Raw genomic sequence first — 18,179 nt, forward strand, 5'->3', positions numbered from 1 at the left:
TGAACTCAATATGTTGACCTTTAAACCCAAAATAATGATGTTAAACCGCTAAATCATGACTTAAACGAAACATTCTGACTTTTGAACTCATAATTATGACTTTTGAACTCAATGTGTTGACCTGTAAACCCAAAATAATGATGTTAAACACCGAATCATGACTCAAACGAAACATTCTGACTTTTTAACTCCAAATCATTACTTAAAAACTATGAGTGAAAATTGTGACTTCATGTGGTGCTCTTATATTCTATTCACTTATTCACTGGAGAATAAGGGCTTCCATATTATCTGTACTAAACAGCTCATAAAACCATACGAAAACCTATGTTTTTTATAAATGTCTTGATAAAACGTAAAACAAAAGAAACGCTGTAATGCTCCGTGTCTCCAGCAGAGGCCGCTCTCTCCGCCCGTGCCACCCGCGCCCTCCGTGCGCAGAGGAAGAGCGCGGCCTTGGTCTTTATGGAACCTCGCTTTTTATCATGGATCTATAAATGTTTTCCTGATTTTCCGCCGCTCTGAAGAAACTTGCCGCATCAGGAGGTGAGAGACTGCGACAGAAAACAGAAACACGCGCAAAAATAACGACATTAAAAGCGGTAAAATGCCCGTTACGCGGCGCACACAGGAGGATGTGATGCTAGAGATGCTCAGGCTAACTCCAAACACAAGACTATTTCAACTTTTAACAAGCACATGCTCCGGATTTATACAATTACGAACAGTTTTGACATAAAATGCTAAGTTTGCCTTACACTAATGATCCCTGCACAGCTGATAATGTTGTTTTTGCCAATACAGAATAGTTTGAATCATGTGAACCAATACATTTCTAGCAATATTAATGAGAGAATAATTATGAGAATGATTAGCCTTCAAAATAAAAAGTAAAGTCCGTAATGGAGTCAATCAATGGGATTCAAAATCTTTAACAGAAAAATGAGCTACAATTTAACATTTCCAGTGCATTGCTGATGAACTAAACTAAACCTTTTAAACACATTTCTGTTTTTGTCAATATCGCCCACTACTATCTACTTTTATTTGATTCATGCTATTGAAAGTATTCCTTTATTTATTTTGCTGATAAAATGGTTATTGATTGGATAAAGTCTGGACTCTGTGATAATGGGTAGAATTTAGGTTTAAAATCCCACAGTCCAACTCATTATTGACTTATTGTGATTGTTTTTGTGAGATATTGGATTGATCCTGGTCAATAATGTTTCATGTTTGACTTTCCTCTCCATCTGACTCAGAACTCCACCCTCAAAGATCAGCTCATGGAAAACATTCAGCTGCTTCTAAACCTGTTAAGCCTGCAGTGGGTTTTCTTAAGGGTGATTTTAACCCTTATTTGAATCTATGAGTGAATAATGACAACAGTGTGATGCTTTTAGCGGCTTGTAGCGCGCACACACATGTAAATGAGTGAATTTGTGACGATGATGATATTCTGTTGATGACACGTGGCTGTTCTGTTGGCAATTATCTGTGTTATCTTTTGATGTATGCAGATGATCTACTTCTGCTACGCCATAAGATAAGATAAGATAATCCTTTATTGTCCACACATGGGGACATTTCGGTGTTGCAACGCAGTAGATACAGGGGGAAAGGACAGATAACTTATAGGAAGCTCTTAATAGAAGAACTCATATAAACAAAAGAAAAAACTCTTATTAACAAAACTCCTCTCATATCTTAATAGGGAATGGAGGAAAAAAATAAAATAAAATCATAATGAAGTAAAGCAAATAATAGTAAAAATATAAAGTAAAGTAAAGTAAAAATAGCTAGCATAAGACTAAATAATACTAATATTAACAGTAAGTAAACACTCTTATTTACATCAGTTATATGCACATGAATATGGCCTTAATTGCTTGTGAGTACGACAGTAATTGCACATGGTTAAGTCAGTATTGCACATGAATATGACGGTATTGCACATGGTTAAATCACTATTGCACATGAATATGACGGTATTGCACATGATTAAGTCAGTCAAGTATTGAAAGTGTTCAGTTCTAGCAGTGTTTGTTATACAGTCTGACAGCAGCAGAAGGAAAGACCTGCGAAACGTCTCCTTCACACAGCGAGGGTGGATCAGTCTCTCACTGAAGCTGCTCTCCAGAGTGGACAGAGTGCCCTGCAGGGGGCGACACTCATGGTCCAGCATAGATGTGAGTTTAGCCAGGACCCTACAGTGCAGGCCTGCAGCAGCTTTTCAGTATCTGCTCCTGATATGGCTTAGAACATGAGTACAATGCTGATTTATGATAGTAAAAATTAAAGAGGACCAAAACGTACCTTTCCCAGATATTTTTTTGTGTGGAAATGCTCTGAGGCTCACAGATAAGACATATCTAAGACACTATGTTACTTCGGAGCTCTGAGATGATGTGCCAGGCAGCAGTTTAAACTCTATGGACCGATATGCGCTCACATCTGCTCCAATCATGTTCAAATTGCCAGTGAAATGTATGTAAAGAGTGGTGTTACTACTAGATAATGTATATATGTGTCGAACCATTCAGGGACCAGTGTGTCCTGAGAGGAGCTCTGTCAGGATTTACCTAAAACATGTGGAGACATCCTGCTTGTATGCCAAATAATAAGATGTATTTTTTTAATCTATTTTACCTTTTATTCAAATTTTTTGATGAACTGCTATGTGTTAGGAAATAAATCAACTTTTCATTGAGATCAAGATTCACTCATGTTTATGATCAGATTTTTTTTTTTTAATTGAGCCAATCAGAGCCAGAGCCTGTGGTTTGGATCTGAGTAGAGACTTTGGATGAAGAAACTGGGCTATGAAACTAAGCTTGTTTTTCTTAATTTCTTCTTCATTTATGCAGGTTTTTTTAAACATAAAAGAAAATTGAATTGGAAATTAAACTGGTTTAGTCTTTGGTTTCAGCTCCCTGTTATAATTATGCATAATATTAGGGCTTTAGTGGCAGAACTATGAGCAGCACGACTGATAAGATGTGTTTCCGTACTTAGGCCGCGGTTATTTCAAGCCTTGAAATAATTATTTTTACGTACGCCCCTGTCAACATGACCGGTAATTCTGGATGTGTTTTTTTGATGTGTAATTTATCTGGCTTCATGCTGTTACTGCCAACATTTGAAGACACAGTAAACACCGGTCTTTCCTCATCTCCACCTCAGTCAGCTCCGATGGGTTGAGGGTTGAATCCCGGCGTCATGAGGCACCACTGGCTGCTGCTCGGAGCTTGTGGATGGGTCCTGCTCATCCTCATGTTTGTCACCAAGTACATCAACTTCAGAGCAATGGACGGTTAGTACTTGATAAAATACTAAAATGCTACTATTATTATCTACTACCACTACTACCACTACTACCACTACTACCACTACTACCACTACTACCACTACTACCACTACTACTACTACTACTACTACTACTACTACTACTACTACTACCACCAGTATAAAGCTCATCTTTAATTTAGTAGTATTACACTTTGAAATTGTACTATTTTGATGTAAATAAAGAGTGTATATTTCCCTCAAAAGTGCAGTGTTCTGATACTTTCACATCAACTAACGTTCATAGCGTACATTTATAGACGGTTAGTACTTACTGCTACTGCATTTACTACTATTATTTTATTATAATTACAGTGTGTGTTTTTTAGCACTTTTCCACCTTTTAAGGCACTCAAATCGCTAGTAACATTAAGCTACTATTGCCTCCATCTTGAACTACTTTTAAGTCGGGAACTAAATCAGGACTAAATGACTTCATCAGTGACTACTGCTACTTTTGCTTCAGTCACTATGAGTACTACTTATTTGAAGTTCAATCCCTGCTTCTGAAATGGTACTATACTTTATATTGTAATTGTCTTCCTCATTCAAAATCCAAATCACTTTAGTAAACAAACTGTAGTGACTGTAGTGAACGCTTCTTTAAAAGTCTGATTTAATGAAATATCTGAACATGTTTGTTTCAGGATATGGAGAGCGAGTGGTGTCTCACAACTGGACCGAGTTTGGGACCAGGACCACTAGAGTCCAGAGGCCAGAGAAGAGCAGCTACAGACCTGCAGTACAGGTAATACACCGAGGGGGGCGCCAAAAACAAACCGACAGATTCACTTCAGCCTATTTTAATGCCATGTTGTTGACAATTCAGGCCAAGCAATTCAAGTGTTCAGCTTTGTGTTAAAAGTTTAATTACTACTGTGTTTGCTGTGTCGTGTCCCAGCCCTCTAGCGCCCCCACAGGCCCGTTGCAGCAGTGGCAGTCGGTGATAGACCAGAGGAACCGGCTCCTGACGTCTGTTTGCCAAGACCCCGTCCTCCGCAATCTAACCCACAACCCCGTGTCCAAGTTTGTCCTGGACCGGATCTTTGTGAGCGACGCCCACAAGCTGCTGTTCTGCCAAACACCCAAAGTGGGGAACACTCAGTGGAAGAAGGTCTTCATAGTCCTCAACGGTAAACCAGGACTATAAACAGGACTAACCAGGACCAACCAGGACTATAAACAGGACTGAACCAGGACTATAAACAGGACTGAACCAGGACTATAAACAGGACTGAACCAGGACTATAAACAGGACTGAACCAGGACTATAAACAGGACTGAACCAGGACTGAACCAGAACTAAAAGCAGTACTGAACCAGGACTAAAATCCGGATTGAACCAGGACTAAAATCCGGACTGAACCAGGACTAAAATCCGGACTGAACCAGGACTAAAAGCAGAACTGAACCAGGACTAAAATCCGGACTAAAATCCAGACTGAACCAGGACTAAAAACAGGATTAAACCAGATCTAAACAAAATGTTAAATAATTTTATATATTTCGTGCTTCAGGAGCGTTCCCGAGTGTGGAGGAGATTCCAGAAAATATCGTCCACAACCACGAAAAAAACGGATTGCCCCGACTGTCTTCCTACAGCCCCCCAGAGATCACACACAGGTACTGCAATATTCTACTACTACTACTACTACTAGTACTACTACTACTAGTACTACTACTAGTAGTAGTACTACTAGTAGTAGTACTAGTACTAGTAGTACTACTAGTAGTACTACTAGTACTACTAGTAGTACTAGTAGTACTGGTACTACTGGTACTACTAGTACTACTAGTAGTACTGTACTAGTACTACTAGTAGTACTAGTAGTACCAGTACTAGCCCAGCCGCGCGCCATCACTTTAACAGCAAACATCGGCACGCAAACAAGCATCTGCGCTCTAACTTACAGAACTTCGACATGCATACATGGTTACAAACAATACTCATCATATGGACGTACACGGTACCTATACACACAGGATACGGTAGGATAAAAAGGCAGGATAAAGGCAGGATAAAAGGACAGCTCACTCACACAGTAATGGTAAAACAGTAATGGAAAAAACCACAGCATACTTAAGGAACTACAATGAACCCTGTTGCATTGTGGGATGTGTAGTACTTTCCCAGGGGACTTTTATAAGATAATCCTTTATTGTCCACACATGGAGAAATTTCATGGTTGCAACGCAGGTAGATAGAGAGGTAGATACTACCTCTGCTACTACTTTTAACACTACTTGTCTAAATTATGTCTCCTCTCTCTCGTCAGACTGGGCAGTTACTTCAAGTTCCTGATTGTCCGTGACCCGTTTGAACGCCTCATCTCTGCGTTTAAGGACAAATTTGTCTTAAACCCGCGCTTCGAGCCGTGGTACAAACTCGACATCGCTCCCGCCATCATCCGCAAGTACCGCCGCTTCCACCGCGACCCCAACCCGCAGGCGGAGGCGCCGGCCGAGGAACGCAGCGCCGGGCTGAAATTCGACGACTTCGTCCGCTACCTTGGCGACGCCGAGGGCCGCCACCGTCTGGACCGTCAGTTTGGGGCTCACATTATCCACTGGCTGAGCTACGTGGAGCTGTGTGCGCCGTGCGAGATCAAGTACGACGTCATCGGACATCACGAGACGCTGGAACAGGACGCGCCGCACATCCTGAGGGCGGCGGGTATTGACGGGTTGGTGACGTACCCGCACATACCCCCCGGGATCACCAAGTACAACCGCACCAAAGTCCAGAGCTATTTCAGCGGAATCGGCAAAAGAGACGCGCGGAAGCTGTACTCTCGTTACCAGGGGGATTTTAAACTGTTTGGTTATCAGAGACCGGATTTTATACTGGACTAAACAAACTATTAAAACAAATTACTCATGTTAGAGCGACATCTACTGGTCAAATACAGCACAAGAAAGGATTTGGGCTGTTTTTTTTACCAGAGACTGGATTCAATTAACTGTAAGAAGTTGTGTGACAACTGGTGGAGAAGTTAAAGGACACATATTGCGCAAAATAACATTTCTGAGCTTTAAACCTTGTTAATTGCTCCCTCATCTAAAACGTACCTAGAGTTATATATAGCTTCATCTACACTTGTTTCAATAATCTGCAAAGGTTCTTAAGAGCATGTTTAAAGGCTATGAACAGTAAAAAAAAAACAATGCAGAATATGTGTCCTTTAAAGTACCCAAGATGAAGATTTGTTCACAAGAGCGACATCTACTGGTGAAGAGAAGCACTACTTGAAAGACTTTTGGCTGTTTGTACCAGAGACTGGATTTTATACTGGACTAAACCTACTGTAAAACGTAGAACTATTTGAAAGTTATCAAGTGACATTGACTGGTCAAACGCAGCGTTACCAAGGAGACGTTAAGCTGTTTGGTTCTGGTGATATCTGCTGGTAAGTGCCGAGAATGCAGAGAACGTAAAGTACCAACACTCGACTACTGTGAAACGACTGGGGGGCGTTCTGGACGGGTCGATGCTCGATCTGGCACCGCTTTTCAAACTGTTCACTCCCAGATACTTTGCCTCAAGCGTTGAAGTTGCTATAGTAACCGTATGTGGAGGGGAAAAAAAACATTTGTGTGTTTTGAGCAAATTTACTCTCGGAATTTAAACTGTTCTACTGAAAAAAACACAAAATATATTGAATAGGGCTGCAAATAGTCATTCGATTAGTCGACTATACAAAATAATCTTCATCTTATTATGATGATTGTTATCTGGACTAAATTCACTCTAAAACGAAATAATAAAGATTGTGGCATTATTAAATTCAAATGTAATTTATTTGTACATATTCTCTATCTAGAAGTCTTCGGTCACCATATAACAACCTTTTATTTGGTTAAAATGTATTTAAAAAGTCTTAATGTACAATAGAAATAATCATTTGACTAGTCGACTGTAATAATTGTTAGTTGCCGCCCTTAATATTGAAACAGTTACGGTAATAAACTTGAGAAAATGGAACAGAGCGGAGAAAAGTCTCACTAACTTTGACAGTAAAATAAATTATAGCTAAAATACTGAGGCCAGAGCGACAGAACGAACTCCAGTTGAATTGAAAAGGTGCCAAATCACATTGACGGGGGCGAGTGGCACGCACTGTAACACTTTCAGTCGTATGATCTTTCCCTGGCGTTATAGGCTTTAGAGCGGAGCAAAACTGGGACGAGAGTGGGAAGGACATTCAGCAATTGGTTGGCCGACTGCACAGAGCCATTCGGCCACCGAGCGGCACTGAGCGCGCAATTGAGGACTTTTGAGCGACAACAGACAGAATATTTCGGTTTGAATTGTTGATTGTTGAAACCCTGGATAGTGAAGTGTTTTATGTCATTGGATCAACTTCAGAGCAAGGAGGAGCCGAAGCCGGAGCCGGAGCCGGAGCCGACTTCCCCCTGGACTTAAGTGTAAAGTCCTTTGTTCAGGAAAAGTACAATTTTATCCTGTTTATGATTTTTATTTATTTTAACATTTGAAAGATCGTTTGGACTGAAAAAATCTTCTGGATTCTGTTGACAAATATGACACTGAACCAAGGACTCAACCAGGACCGTCTGAAATGGGCCTCAAGCAACAATCTCATATTTTATGTTTCAAAATGCACTTTTAAGTTTTAAACGTAAAACGAAAAATACTACTATCATACATTTTTAGGTTTTTTGAACATTTATTTGGACAATAATCACCGCAGCATTTTAATGACAAAACCCAAAACATTTTGAATCAATGACTTTTAGACATTTGTGGTGGTTTTGCTGCTGAGGTTCTGAAAACGACCTGTTTAGAAAAAACTTTTATGTTGAAAAGTGCAATATTAATATTTAGTTTGTGCAAGCTGACTAAAAACTAAATTGAAGGAAAAAGAGTGAAGGAATTGTTGTGTTCTTGATTTACAAAATGATACATGATTTAACAAATGCATCAGAACAGATTTGGAGGAGCAGACAGAAGCAACAGTGAGGAACTGGGACTAAAGTGTGTCTAAACCCAGACCAAACCAAGGATTAGTCCAACATGACTTTTTTGACAAAAAACTAAACTAAATCAGGTCTAAACCAGGACTAAAATCCGGACTAAACCAGGACTAAAATCCGGACTAAACCATGTCTAAACCGTGTCTAAACCGTGTCTAAACCGTGTCTAAACCGTGTCTAAGCCGTGTCTAAACCGTGTCTAAACCGTGTCTAAACCGTGTCTAAACCGTGTCTAAACCGTGTCTAAACCGTGTCTAAACCGTGTCTAAACCGTGTCTAAACCGTGTCTAAACCGTGTCTAAACCGTGTCTAAACCGTGTCTAAACCGTGTCTAAACCGTGTCTAAACCGTGTCTAAACCGTGTCTAAACCGTGTCTAAACCGTGTCTAAACCGTGTCTAAACCGTGTCTAAACCGTGTCTAAACCGTGTCTAAACCGTGTCTAAACCGTGTCTAAACCGTGTCTAAACCGTGTCTAAACCGTGTCTAAACCGTGTCTAAACCGTGTCTAAACCGTGTCTAAACCGTGTCTAAACCGGGTCTAAACCGGGTCTAAACCGGGTCTAAACCGGGTCTAAACCGGGTCTAAACCGGGTCTAAACCAGGGACTATATCGGGTCTAAACCAGGGACTATATCGGGTCTAAACCAGGGACTATATCGGGTCTAAACCAGGGACTATATCGGGTCTAAACCAGGGACTATATCGGGTCTAAACCAGGGACTATATCGGGTCTAAACCAGGGACTATATCGGGTCTAAATCAGGAGTAAATCAAGGCTAATTCAAGGCTAAACTAGGGAGTATATATCGGGTCTAAATCAGGACTAAATCGGGAGTAAATCAAGGCTAAACCAGGGACTAATCTGGGACTATATCGGGTCTAAATCAGGACTAAATCAAGGCTTCCTGCTTCTCCAAATCCTCTTCTGTAGGAATGTTATCTTGTGAATTTTGTTTGCCTGCTTGAAATTAAACATTTTCCAGTTTACATTTTTTTTCAGAGAATGTAGTAAATCCATAGTTTTTGTTGGATTTGAAGTAACATTTGCTGCAATAGCTTTTCATATGGACATTATTTAACAATGAAATTCACTGGATACAAACTGTTTTTGTCTGAACATATTTAAAATTCTCACATTTGTTTGTTACATATTTATTTATATGAATATTAATTTTAATATTCTAAAGGATTTTGGACAAGCACTGGTAGGAATAAAGTAATTGTCAAAAAATGTCTGGTTTCTCTATTTATCAACGTATTACTTTTTTTCTTTAAAAGATTCAGAATTGTTCTTAAACCTTTGTGCTAAAGTAGCCAAAATTAAACTTAAATCATGTTTAGTGCAATAGACGAAATGTTCAGAAATGACCTCAGACTTTAAGTGATTCTTGTTTAGATACAATATATATACTATATTTGCCTTGAAATGTAATATATCCTTCTGTCTAAAATGATGCTAAATGTATAATAACGTGTGTGACATTATTGTCTGTAAATATAGGTCAAACACATAAGTTTTATTTAAACAAACTGTGACATTATTCAAACAATGTCAGGACAGTCCGGTCCAGTCACTTCACCACGGCAACCACATCATTTTCTATTTTAGGAACAGAATTGTGATAAAAGTTTCATCACGTTTAGGCCATTATGGTTTAATCCTGGTTTTAGTCCTGGGCTAACAAAGGCTTTATTTCTGATTTAGTCCTGGTTTAGGGTGATTCACTCTTCTAGGTTTTGGCCTGTCTAGTGTTTAGTCCAGGTTTTTGTCCCAATTTTGATGTGGTGAACGTGCAAGTGTGAACGCTCCTGGTTTAGTCCTAAATTAGTGTTGGTTTAGACCTGGTTTAGTTCTAAATTAGTGTTGGTTTAGACCTGGTTTAGTCCTAAATCAGTGTTGGTTTAGACCTGGTTTAGTCCTAGATTAGTGTTGATTTAGACCTGGATTAGTGTTGGTTTAGTGTTGGTTTAGACCTGGTTAGTCCTGGATTAGTCCTGGTTTAGACTTGGTTTAGACCTGGTTTAGTCCTAGATTAGTGTTGATTTAGACCTGGTTTAGACCTGGATTAGTGTTGGTTTAGACCTGGTTTAGTCCTAGATTAGTGTTATTTAGACCTGGTTTAGACCTGGATTAGTCCTGGTTTAGACTTGGTTTGGACCATGTTTAGACCTGGTTTAGTTTATTAAATCATGGTTTAGTTCTAGAGGTTAGAAGAGGTCACAGTTTGTGGAAAATGTAAATTGTACTACTTTTCCTTCAGTAACAGTATTTTTATTTGGCTGGTAACTTACTCAAAACATTTCAATACATTATTTACATCTTAATACATAAGTATTTCTTAAAATATAAAATAACTCAAATCAATCAAATTTGATTTTACACCCTCCAGAGCCACGCCCGAGATGACAGAGACACGTCCAGTGCGCATGTGCGTAAAGCTGCTGGAGCCTGCCTGCTGACGTCATGGGGGCCCAAAACATCACGTGGGCATGGTCCGGGCCCGAAGTAAAACTCAGTTAAATTGTAAATGTGCAATTTCAATTCCGTTGCTTCTAGAATATTAAATATTTTCAATAGCTGAGGGAAATTACCAAAAATAAAATTTAATCTGAAGAAACAATTATAGCCTGTTTATTAATAAAACGTATTTTTACAAACTTAAGGTGGAAAATGTGTGACCCAAATATAGTTTCTCTTTGAAACCTGTCAAAATAATATGTTGTTCGTCATGTATCAAATTGAAATGTGTAATAGCCTAATATACAGATTTCAGAACAAAGTAGACACACTTTCAATGATTAGCAAATATCAGATCTAAATGATAATGGTTTTAAGACTTTACAACAAAAATAAACAACTTTGAATTACCAAGTTATAAATGTCAGTTTGCTTTTTAGTTATAAAGAATGGAACTTTTTAATATCTAGCCTACGTATTTGAATTTTATAGTTATTATCTCAACTAGTTGTGGAAAAACTACTGTGCAGTCAACATTTCTATAAATATTTGTCTGGATTATAATCTTCTAATAAACAAATAATGTAAAATACAAACGTAAATGTCTCTAAACCAGGATCTGGGTGGTTTTCATTTGCCAAAACCTCCTTGATTTAAATATAGTTTGTGATATTCTGAGGTTAATCTCAGTTTCTCTGTTGAAATCCCATTATGTTCCACTTTTACTCCATTCTGGAATTTAGAATGTTTTTTGTTCACGCACTTCCTTATTCTTCTTCTTTGTTGTTTTATGGCGGTTGGTATCCAAGCGCTACATATACGATAAGCCATTTAAATCACGATAAGTCATTTAAATCACGATAAGCCATTTAAATCACGATAAATCATTTAAATCAAAAAAGCTAAAATGATGTAAGCTGTGGCGTTTTACTTTGAAGGCGTCGCCCGGAACCTCGCTCGTTTCCCCCTGCGCTTTTTCTCCGCGCTCGCCTCCTCCTCCAGACCCGAGCAGCGCTGCCACCTCAACATGGAGCTCACACGGACCCAAATCTAGCCCCCAGAACCGGAGCCGAGGAGCGGACCGACGGACCGAGCCTCCCCGCCACACGAGCCGGCCCCAGCCCAGGCAGTACCGCGCGCGCAAAGGCCCCCAGGACGCGCCTGCAAACATGGCGAACGACTCCCCAGCCAAAAGTCTAGTGGACATAGACCTAGCTTCACTGCGGGTGAGCGCGAGCGCGAGCGAAACGGGGATTTATTCCACCATTTTACACGCGTTACGACCTCAATTCGAACCCGTAGACCGGCCCGTCGGGCTCGCGTTTGTTCCCGGAGCGGCCCCGGTTCGGTGCGCCGAAGTGGCCCCGGGAACGAGCGCTGAACCGAGGCGAGGTGTTGCCCGTGTTCTCGCGTTTTTCTTTGTTCGAGGCGCGTCAGGGATTCGGAGCGGGGCGCAACAGCTGGTCCACACCGGCGGGGCCCCCGGCTCGGCTCCGCGGCGGATCTCTTCCCCCCCCCCCGTAACGAACCGCGGTGTGTGACGGTGTGTTGCGTTTGTGTTTTCCAGGACCCGGCCGGGATCTTCGAGCTGGTGGAAGTGGTCGGAAATGGCACCTACGGACAAGTCTACAAGGTGGGTGACTCCTCCGTGGCCTGCTCGCTCCTCCCGGCGCCACCGCTTGTTTTTCTTTGCTTGTCGAGGCGTGGAAACAATAGCGAGCGCGGACGGGACGGACGCGATAGGGAAAAGGGAATAAAAAAAAGACCAAAAATAAAATGGTAAAATGAAAAGCGAGGGTCGTGCCGAAGCTTGAAGCGGGTTGTGTTTGCGTTTGTGGCGAGGCTGTCCCGCGATGACAGTGCACGGACCCGAGACGCTTTTAAAACGAATAACAGTCACATTTCTGCATGACATCCGGTGTAAAGTCGTAAAGGGCCCGGTCCAAAGCGCCCGGGAAGACCACATCAGAACATCTGCGTGTTTGCATCGTAATAAAGGATGCGCTGAAAATGTGGAGACCCGGTTTAGTGCTGGTTTAGTCTCCGGTTTAGTCTTGGGCTAGTCCTGGTTTTGTCCCTGGGCTAGTCCTGGTTTTGTCCCTGGGCTAGTCCTGGTTTTGTCCCTAGGCTAGTCCTGGTTTTGTCCCTGGGCTAGTCCTGGTTTAGTGCTGGTTTTGTCCTGGTTTAGTGCTGGTTTTGTCCTGTGCTAGTCCTGGTTTTGTCCTGGTTTAGTGTTGGTTTTGTCCTGTGCTAGTCCTGTGCTAGTCTTGGTTTTGTCCTGGTTTTGTCCTGGTTTTGTCCCGATAGATTCCTAATCTAGTCCTGGTTCAGTCCTGGTGGATTGGTTCTAACATTTTGGTTATTTTCTGTACACATGCCCTTATAATGTGTTCAGTGTGAACGGTTTTGCTTGGAATGTTCCACGGTGTGACATTAAATCTAAAGGCTGTACTATATACTTACTCTTGCTGGATTTGTCTTTTATTTGACCAGGTTAGTCATAGAGAATCCCTGGTTTACAGAGCTGCAACTAACTATTATTTTAGTAGTTGAGTAGTCAAATCATTATTTATATTGAAAAGATACATTTTAAAATAAATACCAAACAAAGGTTGACATGTGATGACTCAAGGCTTCTATCTATATATATATCTATATATATCTATATATATATATAGATATATATATTTTGTTTATTCATTTTTGACATTTTGATTTAATAGTGCACTTTTTTGTTATAAATTGTCTTTTTGTGTGTGTTTTTAGAGCCTGTATTGTAAGTATTACCAGTATCAAAATACATCGACGATTAATTGTTGCAGCTCTACTGGTTTGGACCTGTTTTAGTCTTGGTTCAACAGAATTCAACCAGATTTGATGCACATTTAATCCCGGTTTAGTCCCGTCTCTCCATGCGGTCACATTCAGTCTAAAACCTGGTTTAGTCCCGTCTCCACGTCCGGTCTCACAGCTGGTTTTGTTTTGGTCGGGGAGAGGCTTTTCTCTGTGGCCACGAGGAGGATTATGCTCGTGTCTCAGACGTTTGGGACGGCTCTGTGTGCAGTTTGCATGTTCTTCTTGCCGCGTCCTCTGTAGGTCGTTCAGATGATTCATTGGTTGACTCATTGTTTTCCTGGGCCTTATTATAATACCCTGAGAGAATTTTTGATCGGCAATTTCCCTGATAATTTCTCCGAACGAATGCAGGGAAGGTGTTTGTGTGAATGAAGCCAGAAAATTGCCAGTACCACGTTTTGTTTCTTTGTTTAAACGCTTGGTTTCCATGCGCAGTTAAGTTCCATTTTCGTTCAATTAAAAAATGATGCATCCAATTGCTCTAGTGACATATCATCAATACTACTATTTATTTGTATTTAATCTCTTTTTAGAAGCCTTCAGTCGCCATATTTTGGTTCATTTCAAAAGTTTCGACGTACAATAAGAGTTTCTCACCAAATTGACCCAAGCATCATTGTAATTGTTTATTTATTTAAGTTAATATTTACCTGTGTAAGTTTTCATTTGACCACAGGCGTTGCCCCGGAAGTAAAAATACAGAGAATCGGGAGCGAGATAGAGCGAGAGAAGCCGTGAAACAGAACGGTAAAAGAAAAGACCGGCCAGAGAGTCGAGAAAAGACAAACGTCTGCCAGAAAACCACTTAACTACCAATGGTCATATGTTGGCGAACACGGTAAATATCCTTGTGAATGTTTATTTTGTACAGCTGATACATTTTTCTGCCTTTGTTTTCACGGTGTAAAAGTGTCAAGGTGCAAAGTTGTGGCAGAACAGTGTGGTCAAAACTGCAATTAAACCTGACGCGACACAACATCAGTATCGGTCCTTTTTAGCCCGAGTTGAACCGCGGTAGTTACACAAATAATCGTTTTGACTAGTTGACTACTTAAATAATCATCAATCGCTGCCTTTTCCTCAAATGGTTTCAATACTAGTTCTGGTTACTTCATCGTTCTAATCCGTTCTGTTTGGGCCTGAGTCATTTCTTGTCTGCTTCAGGACAAAGACACTCCTCCCACACTAATTCTGTTTTCGTGCAGACCCTGATGCCCTCCCTCTTCTCCCCTCTCTCCTGTACGTGCTGTTGAGTTTCTTAAAAAGATAAATCTGTTCTTTTTGGTGAAAACTCAGAGGAATGCACAGGGAGGGTCTCAGTCCTTAAATAGACTCGAGCCCCTCTGCCCATCTGTGTGTCTCTGTTTTTGCTTTTAATATTATAGATCTTTATCAAAATGGATTTTTTTCAGTTCAAACCATTATCTTCACTTTGTATTCTGCTTTATTTTGAAAAGTCCTGGTTCTGCAGAATGGAGATGTGTGATATGTTCCAGTATCAGTGATATCAAAGGGCACAATATTGGAAATGATTGCCACATGGCTGTTAATTGCTGCGATATTGATAATTTTGTGATATTTTGACACATCTTGGTGGTTACGTTGCGTACACAAACTCATGAGCTTCCCAGATAAATACTATTGTTATTTTCTTTTTAATTTGTGAACTTAAAACTTTTGACAAACACACGAGTTTGTCAAAATATTACTTGAAAAATAAAAATACAAAATTGAAATATAAATGGTCACAAACGCTGCAATTATTTTGTTGATTTTAATATCCTCTGAATGTTAAAGTTTGTTGTGTATAGGCGTCACAATGACACATTTTGAAGTGTTGTGTCCCAACATATGAATATAAAAAGTTAAAGCTAAAGCATAAAAACCTCAACTCTTTTCCAAAAGAAAGTACACATAAAACTATAAGCTTAGAATAAATAATAATAATCAAATGGTCCAAAGAATGTGCATTGTGTAAATATGTGTTATATTCATAGCAATAAAACGAGAACCTTTATTTGTCCCACTTGGCTCAAATGTTATACTACAATATCTAATGGAAAATGTACACACTAAATGTAAATATTGCCCCCTAAAGATTTTTTCTGTCATTTATTGAACGATACGTCGACAGTCATTTAAATGTATACTGACGTTTTAGACAGTTTTCCTTGGCAGTGGTTTTTGAGGACAGAGCTGGGTTTTACTTTGAAAGGTTCATTTGTAGAATGATGTGGGAGGAGTTAATGAGGTCACGGGGTTCTGCTGTTTTACTTTAAAAAGCCCCGTTTAGTCACGGTATTCTCAATTTGAAAGGTCCGAAGTGTTAATAAAAGTCACAGGACGAGGCTGTGGACACAAGCGCGCAGTGTCTGACTCTTCTGGAGGTCACAATGTCAAAATGGAACAGTTTTTCTGAAAAAAGTGAGCCCGGTTCTGCTCCGACAACGCTCAAAACCCGGCTCAGAACAGTTTTGTTTAGCTGTGCATATGACCGAAAGGATTTGATCTGACCTCTCGTCTTTATTTATGTTTTTATTTGTTTGTATTGTGATTTCAATGCATGGATTCTTGCTCTGTAAAGAAGTATTGCGTTCTCTACAAATAGTGACGATACATTAGAATCCAGAGCAGCTATTGATGACCGACAATGATATTTCTGGACCAGTTTTGATCATATTTCCCAAAAAATGTTCTTCAAACTTGTGTATCAACATTTAGTATTTGACATTCACTGGCCTATTTTACGACTGGCCCCTAATAAGTATTCGAGTGAAGTGTCAGCTCTTTCTTTCAAGCGTTCGGAGGTCAAAGTGCATATATCCTATCTTTACTGAAACTAAACCGGCCTTGCCTATATTCGCTGTCTGTCTTGACCCCCTCCTCTCTCTCTGTGAGAAGTGGGTCAGTGTGCTGCTCTCAGGAATGCACCACTGCACCAGGACTCAAGTCAGCGTTAGCACTGACCTGGATCCTGGTCGCCGACGTTAGAGCGAAGACCGAATCGCGTGCGTTTATCGATACATCTCCCGACTCCATCTGCAAAAAACGAGTACATCGCCCACGTTCCGCACTATTCACGGCGAATTGTATGATCCGTTCACGTTTTGCGCTCGAATTGAACCTCACCCGAGACATCAGGTGAGGATCGTTAAATTTGAGAATGCCAAAACCTGCGTCACAGCATTTTATTTACTGTCGCTTTATTTGTTGAACAAGTTTCGGAAGATTCATGAATGGAACTTGATATTTTGTGTTCATTTTACAGTTCAGTCGCCTTTTGTGCTCCACTTGAACCTCAACCGAAACATTTACCGACACATTTGAACACATCTGATTGTTGTTATTGTGAGGGGGAAAAACGGATAAAACTCTCCTTTTGCTTGAGTTCTAACCTTGTCTCGTCTCTCTTCAGGGTCGACATGTCAAAACCGGACAGTTGGCCGCCATCAAAGTCATGGACGTCACCGAGGTAAGAACCAGACCTAAACCTTCTGTGTGACAGGAACCCTTTTTTCTGTGTACAAGCTTTAACCCCGTCGTTTAGACCTCTGCAAACACGTTCTGGAATACACGAGTCTTAGCTGAAAATCTTCTCATCTTCTTTAAATTAAATTGTACCGTATTTTCCGGAGTATAAGTCGCACCAGCCAAAAAATGCATAATAGAGAAGAAAAAAACATATATAAGTTGCACTGGAGTATAAGTCGCACCAGCCAAAAAATGCATAATAGAGAAGAAAAAAACATATAAGTCGCACTGGAGTATGAAATGCGGTTGCAAGTGTGAAAATAACAAATAATATCACATAAGTCGCTCCGGAAGTATATAAGTATAAGTCCCACCCCGGCCAAAACTATGAAAAAAGGTGCAACGTATAGTCCGGAAAATACGGTACTTCTCGGAGTAGTTTTCAGACTATATACTTGACAGCGTAATACTCTTCCAACTGTGATGAAGTCTACAAGTGACTTTATGTAGACAATATTAAATGATTTGGAAGTGGAACATTTACGTTTCTTGCTCTGCTCCTTCAGTTATGATTTAGTAATGATGAGTCATTATTTTAACACTTGAATCATTTCTTGGGTCACTACTTTGTACTTGTACTGCTGAATATCGGTGACGTGCTTTAGGGGTGAGACGGTATCTGAGGCGTCTTGTTGGTGGATATGCAGATTGTCAATGCACAAAACGACTGAGGAACAAAAGGGCCATAGAGCGGATGAAAGCCGGTTCTGTGTGAGCGCAGGGACTCGTCGTCACGGTGAAGTGGACGGAGCAAAGATGGACTGTCGTTCTGTTATGAACTCCGTCCCAGCTTCTTTGTATCGTAGAGATTAGAGGGAGGAACGAGAAGTGTTGTTAACAAGCAGATTTCTGTTGTGGTTCAGAGAAGAAAAATCAAATTAACATAAACTGGAATGGGGAAAAAACAGATAATCTAGTTGTTCACAATAAAGCAGAATAAAGGCTTTTGTTTCATCCTGTTTAGTACCTGGTTTAGTACCTGGTTTAGTACCTGG

The 18,179-nt window shown here is 40.4% G+C and overlaps 2 protein-coding genes across 11 annotated transcripts in view; both read left to right on the plus strand.

Annotated features, from left to right (window-relative positions):
* Nucleotides 1–3,184: 3,184 nt before the first annotated feature.
* On the plus strand, nt 3,185–7,007 carry chst10 (carbohydrate sulfotransferase 10). Of its 2 annotated transcripts, none has more exons than XM_072446638.1 (5): nt 3,185–3,313; nt 3,993–4,093; nt 4,247–4,478; nt 4,863–4,968; nt 5,622–6,996. In XM_072446638.1, the coding sequence occupies exons 1-5, from the start codon at nt 3,220–3,222 to the stop codon at nt 6,196–6,198; spliced, it is 1,110 nt and encodes a 369-aa protein (XP_072302739.1). In that variant the 5' UTR covers nt 3,185–3,219; the 3' UTR covers nt 6,199–6,996. The 2 variants fall into 2 exon arrangements, with proteins under 2 accessions (XP_072302739.1, XP_072302824.1); XM_072446723.1 differs by having other exon boundaries at nt 3,191–3,313; nt 4,002–4,093; nt 5,622–7,007.
* Nucleotides 7,008–11,781: 4,774 nt separating this feature from the next.
* Nucleotides 11,782–18,179, plus strand: part of LOC140361154 (mitogen-activated protein kinase kinase kinase kinase 4-like) — a 35,598-nt gene continuing 29,200 nt past the window's right edge. For all 9 annotated transcript variants that reach the window (XM_072446856.1, XM_072446936.1, XM_072447015.1 and 6 more), the window contains exons 1-3: nt 11,782–12,023; nt 12,365–12,430; nt 17,069–17,125. In XM_072446856.1, coding sequence (XP_072302957.1) covers nt 11,967–12,023; nt 12,365–12,430; nt 17,069–17,125 — 180 coding nt within the window. In that variant the 5' untranslated portion in view covers nt 11,782–11,966. The remainder of the gene's footprint in view (nt 12,024–12,364; nt 12,431–17,068; nt 17,126–18,179) is intronic.

This window comes from Eucyclogobius newberryi, unplaced genomic scaffold (genome assembly GCF_026437365.1).
Source record: "Eucyclogobius newberryi isolate DKJ021-1_F unplaced genomic scaffold, fEucNew1.0.hap1 SCAF_1, whole genome shotgun sequence".
Classification (NCBI taxonomy): domain Eukaryota; kingdom Metazoa; phylum Chordata; class Actinopteri; order Gobiiformes; family Gobiidae; genus Eucyclogobius; species Eucyclogobius newberryi.

Excerpts from the sequence above, each read along its gene's own strand:
- chst10 (XM_072446638.1), top strand. The coding sequence starts at position 3,220 with ATGAGGCACCACTGGCTGCTGCTCGGAGCTTGTGGATGGGTCCTGCTC. Across the intron at positions 4,094-4,246 it reads GCTACAGACCTGCAGTACAG|CCCTCTAGCGCCCCCACAGG; the intron begins GTAATACACCGA and ends GTCGTGTCCCAG. Across the intron at positions 4,479-4,862 it reads GGTCTTCATAGTCCTCAACG|GAGCGTTCCCGAGTGTGGAG; the intron begins GTAAACCAGGAC and ends TTCGTGCTTCAG.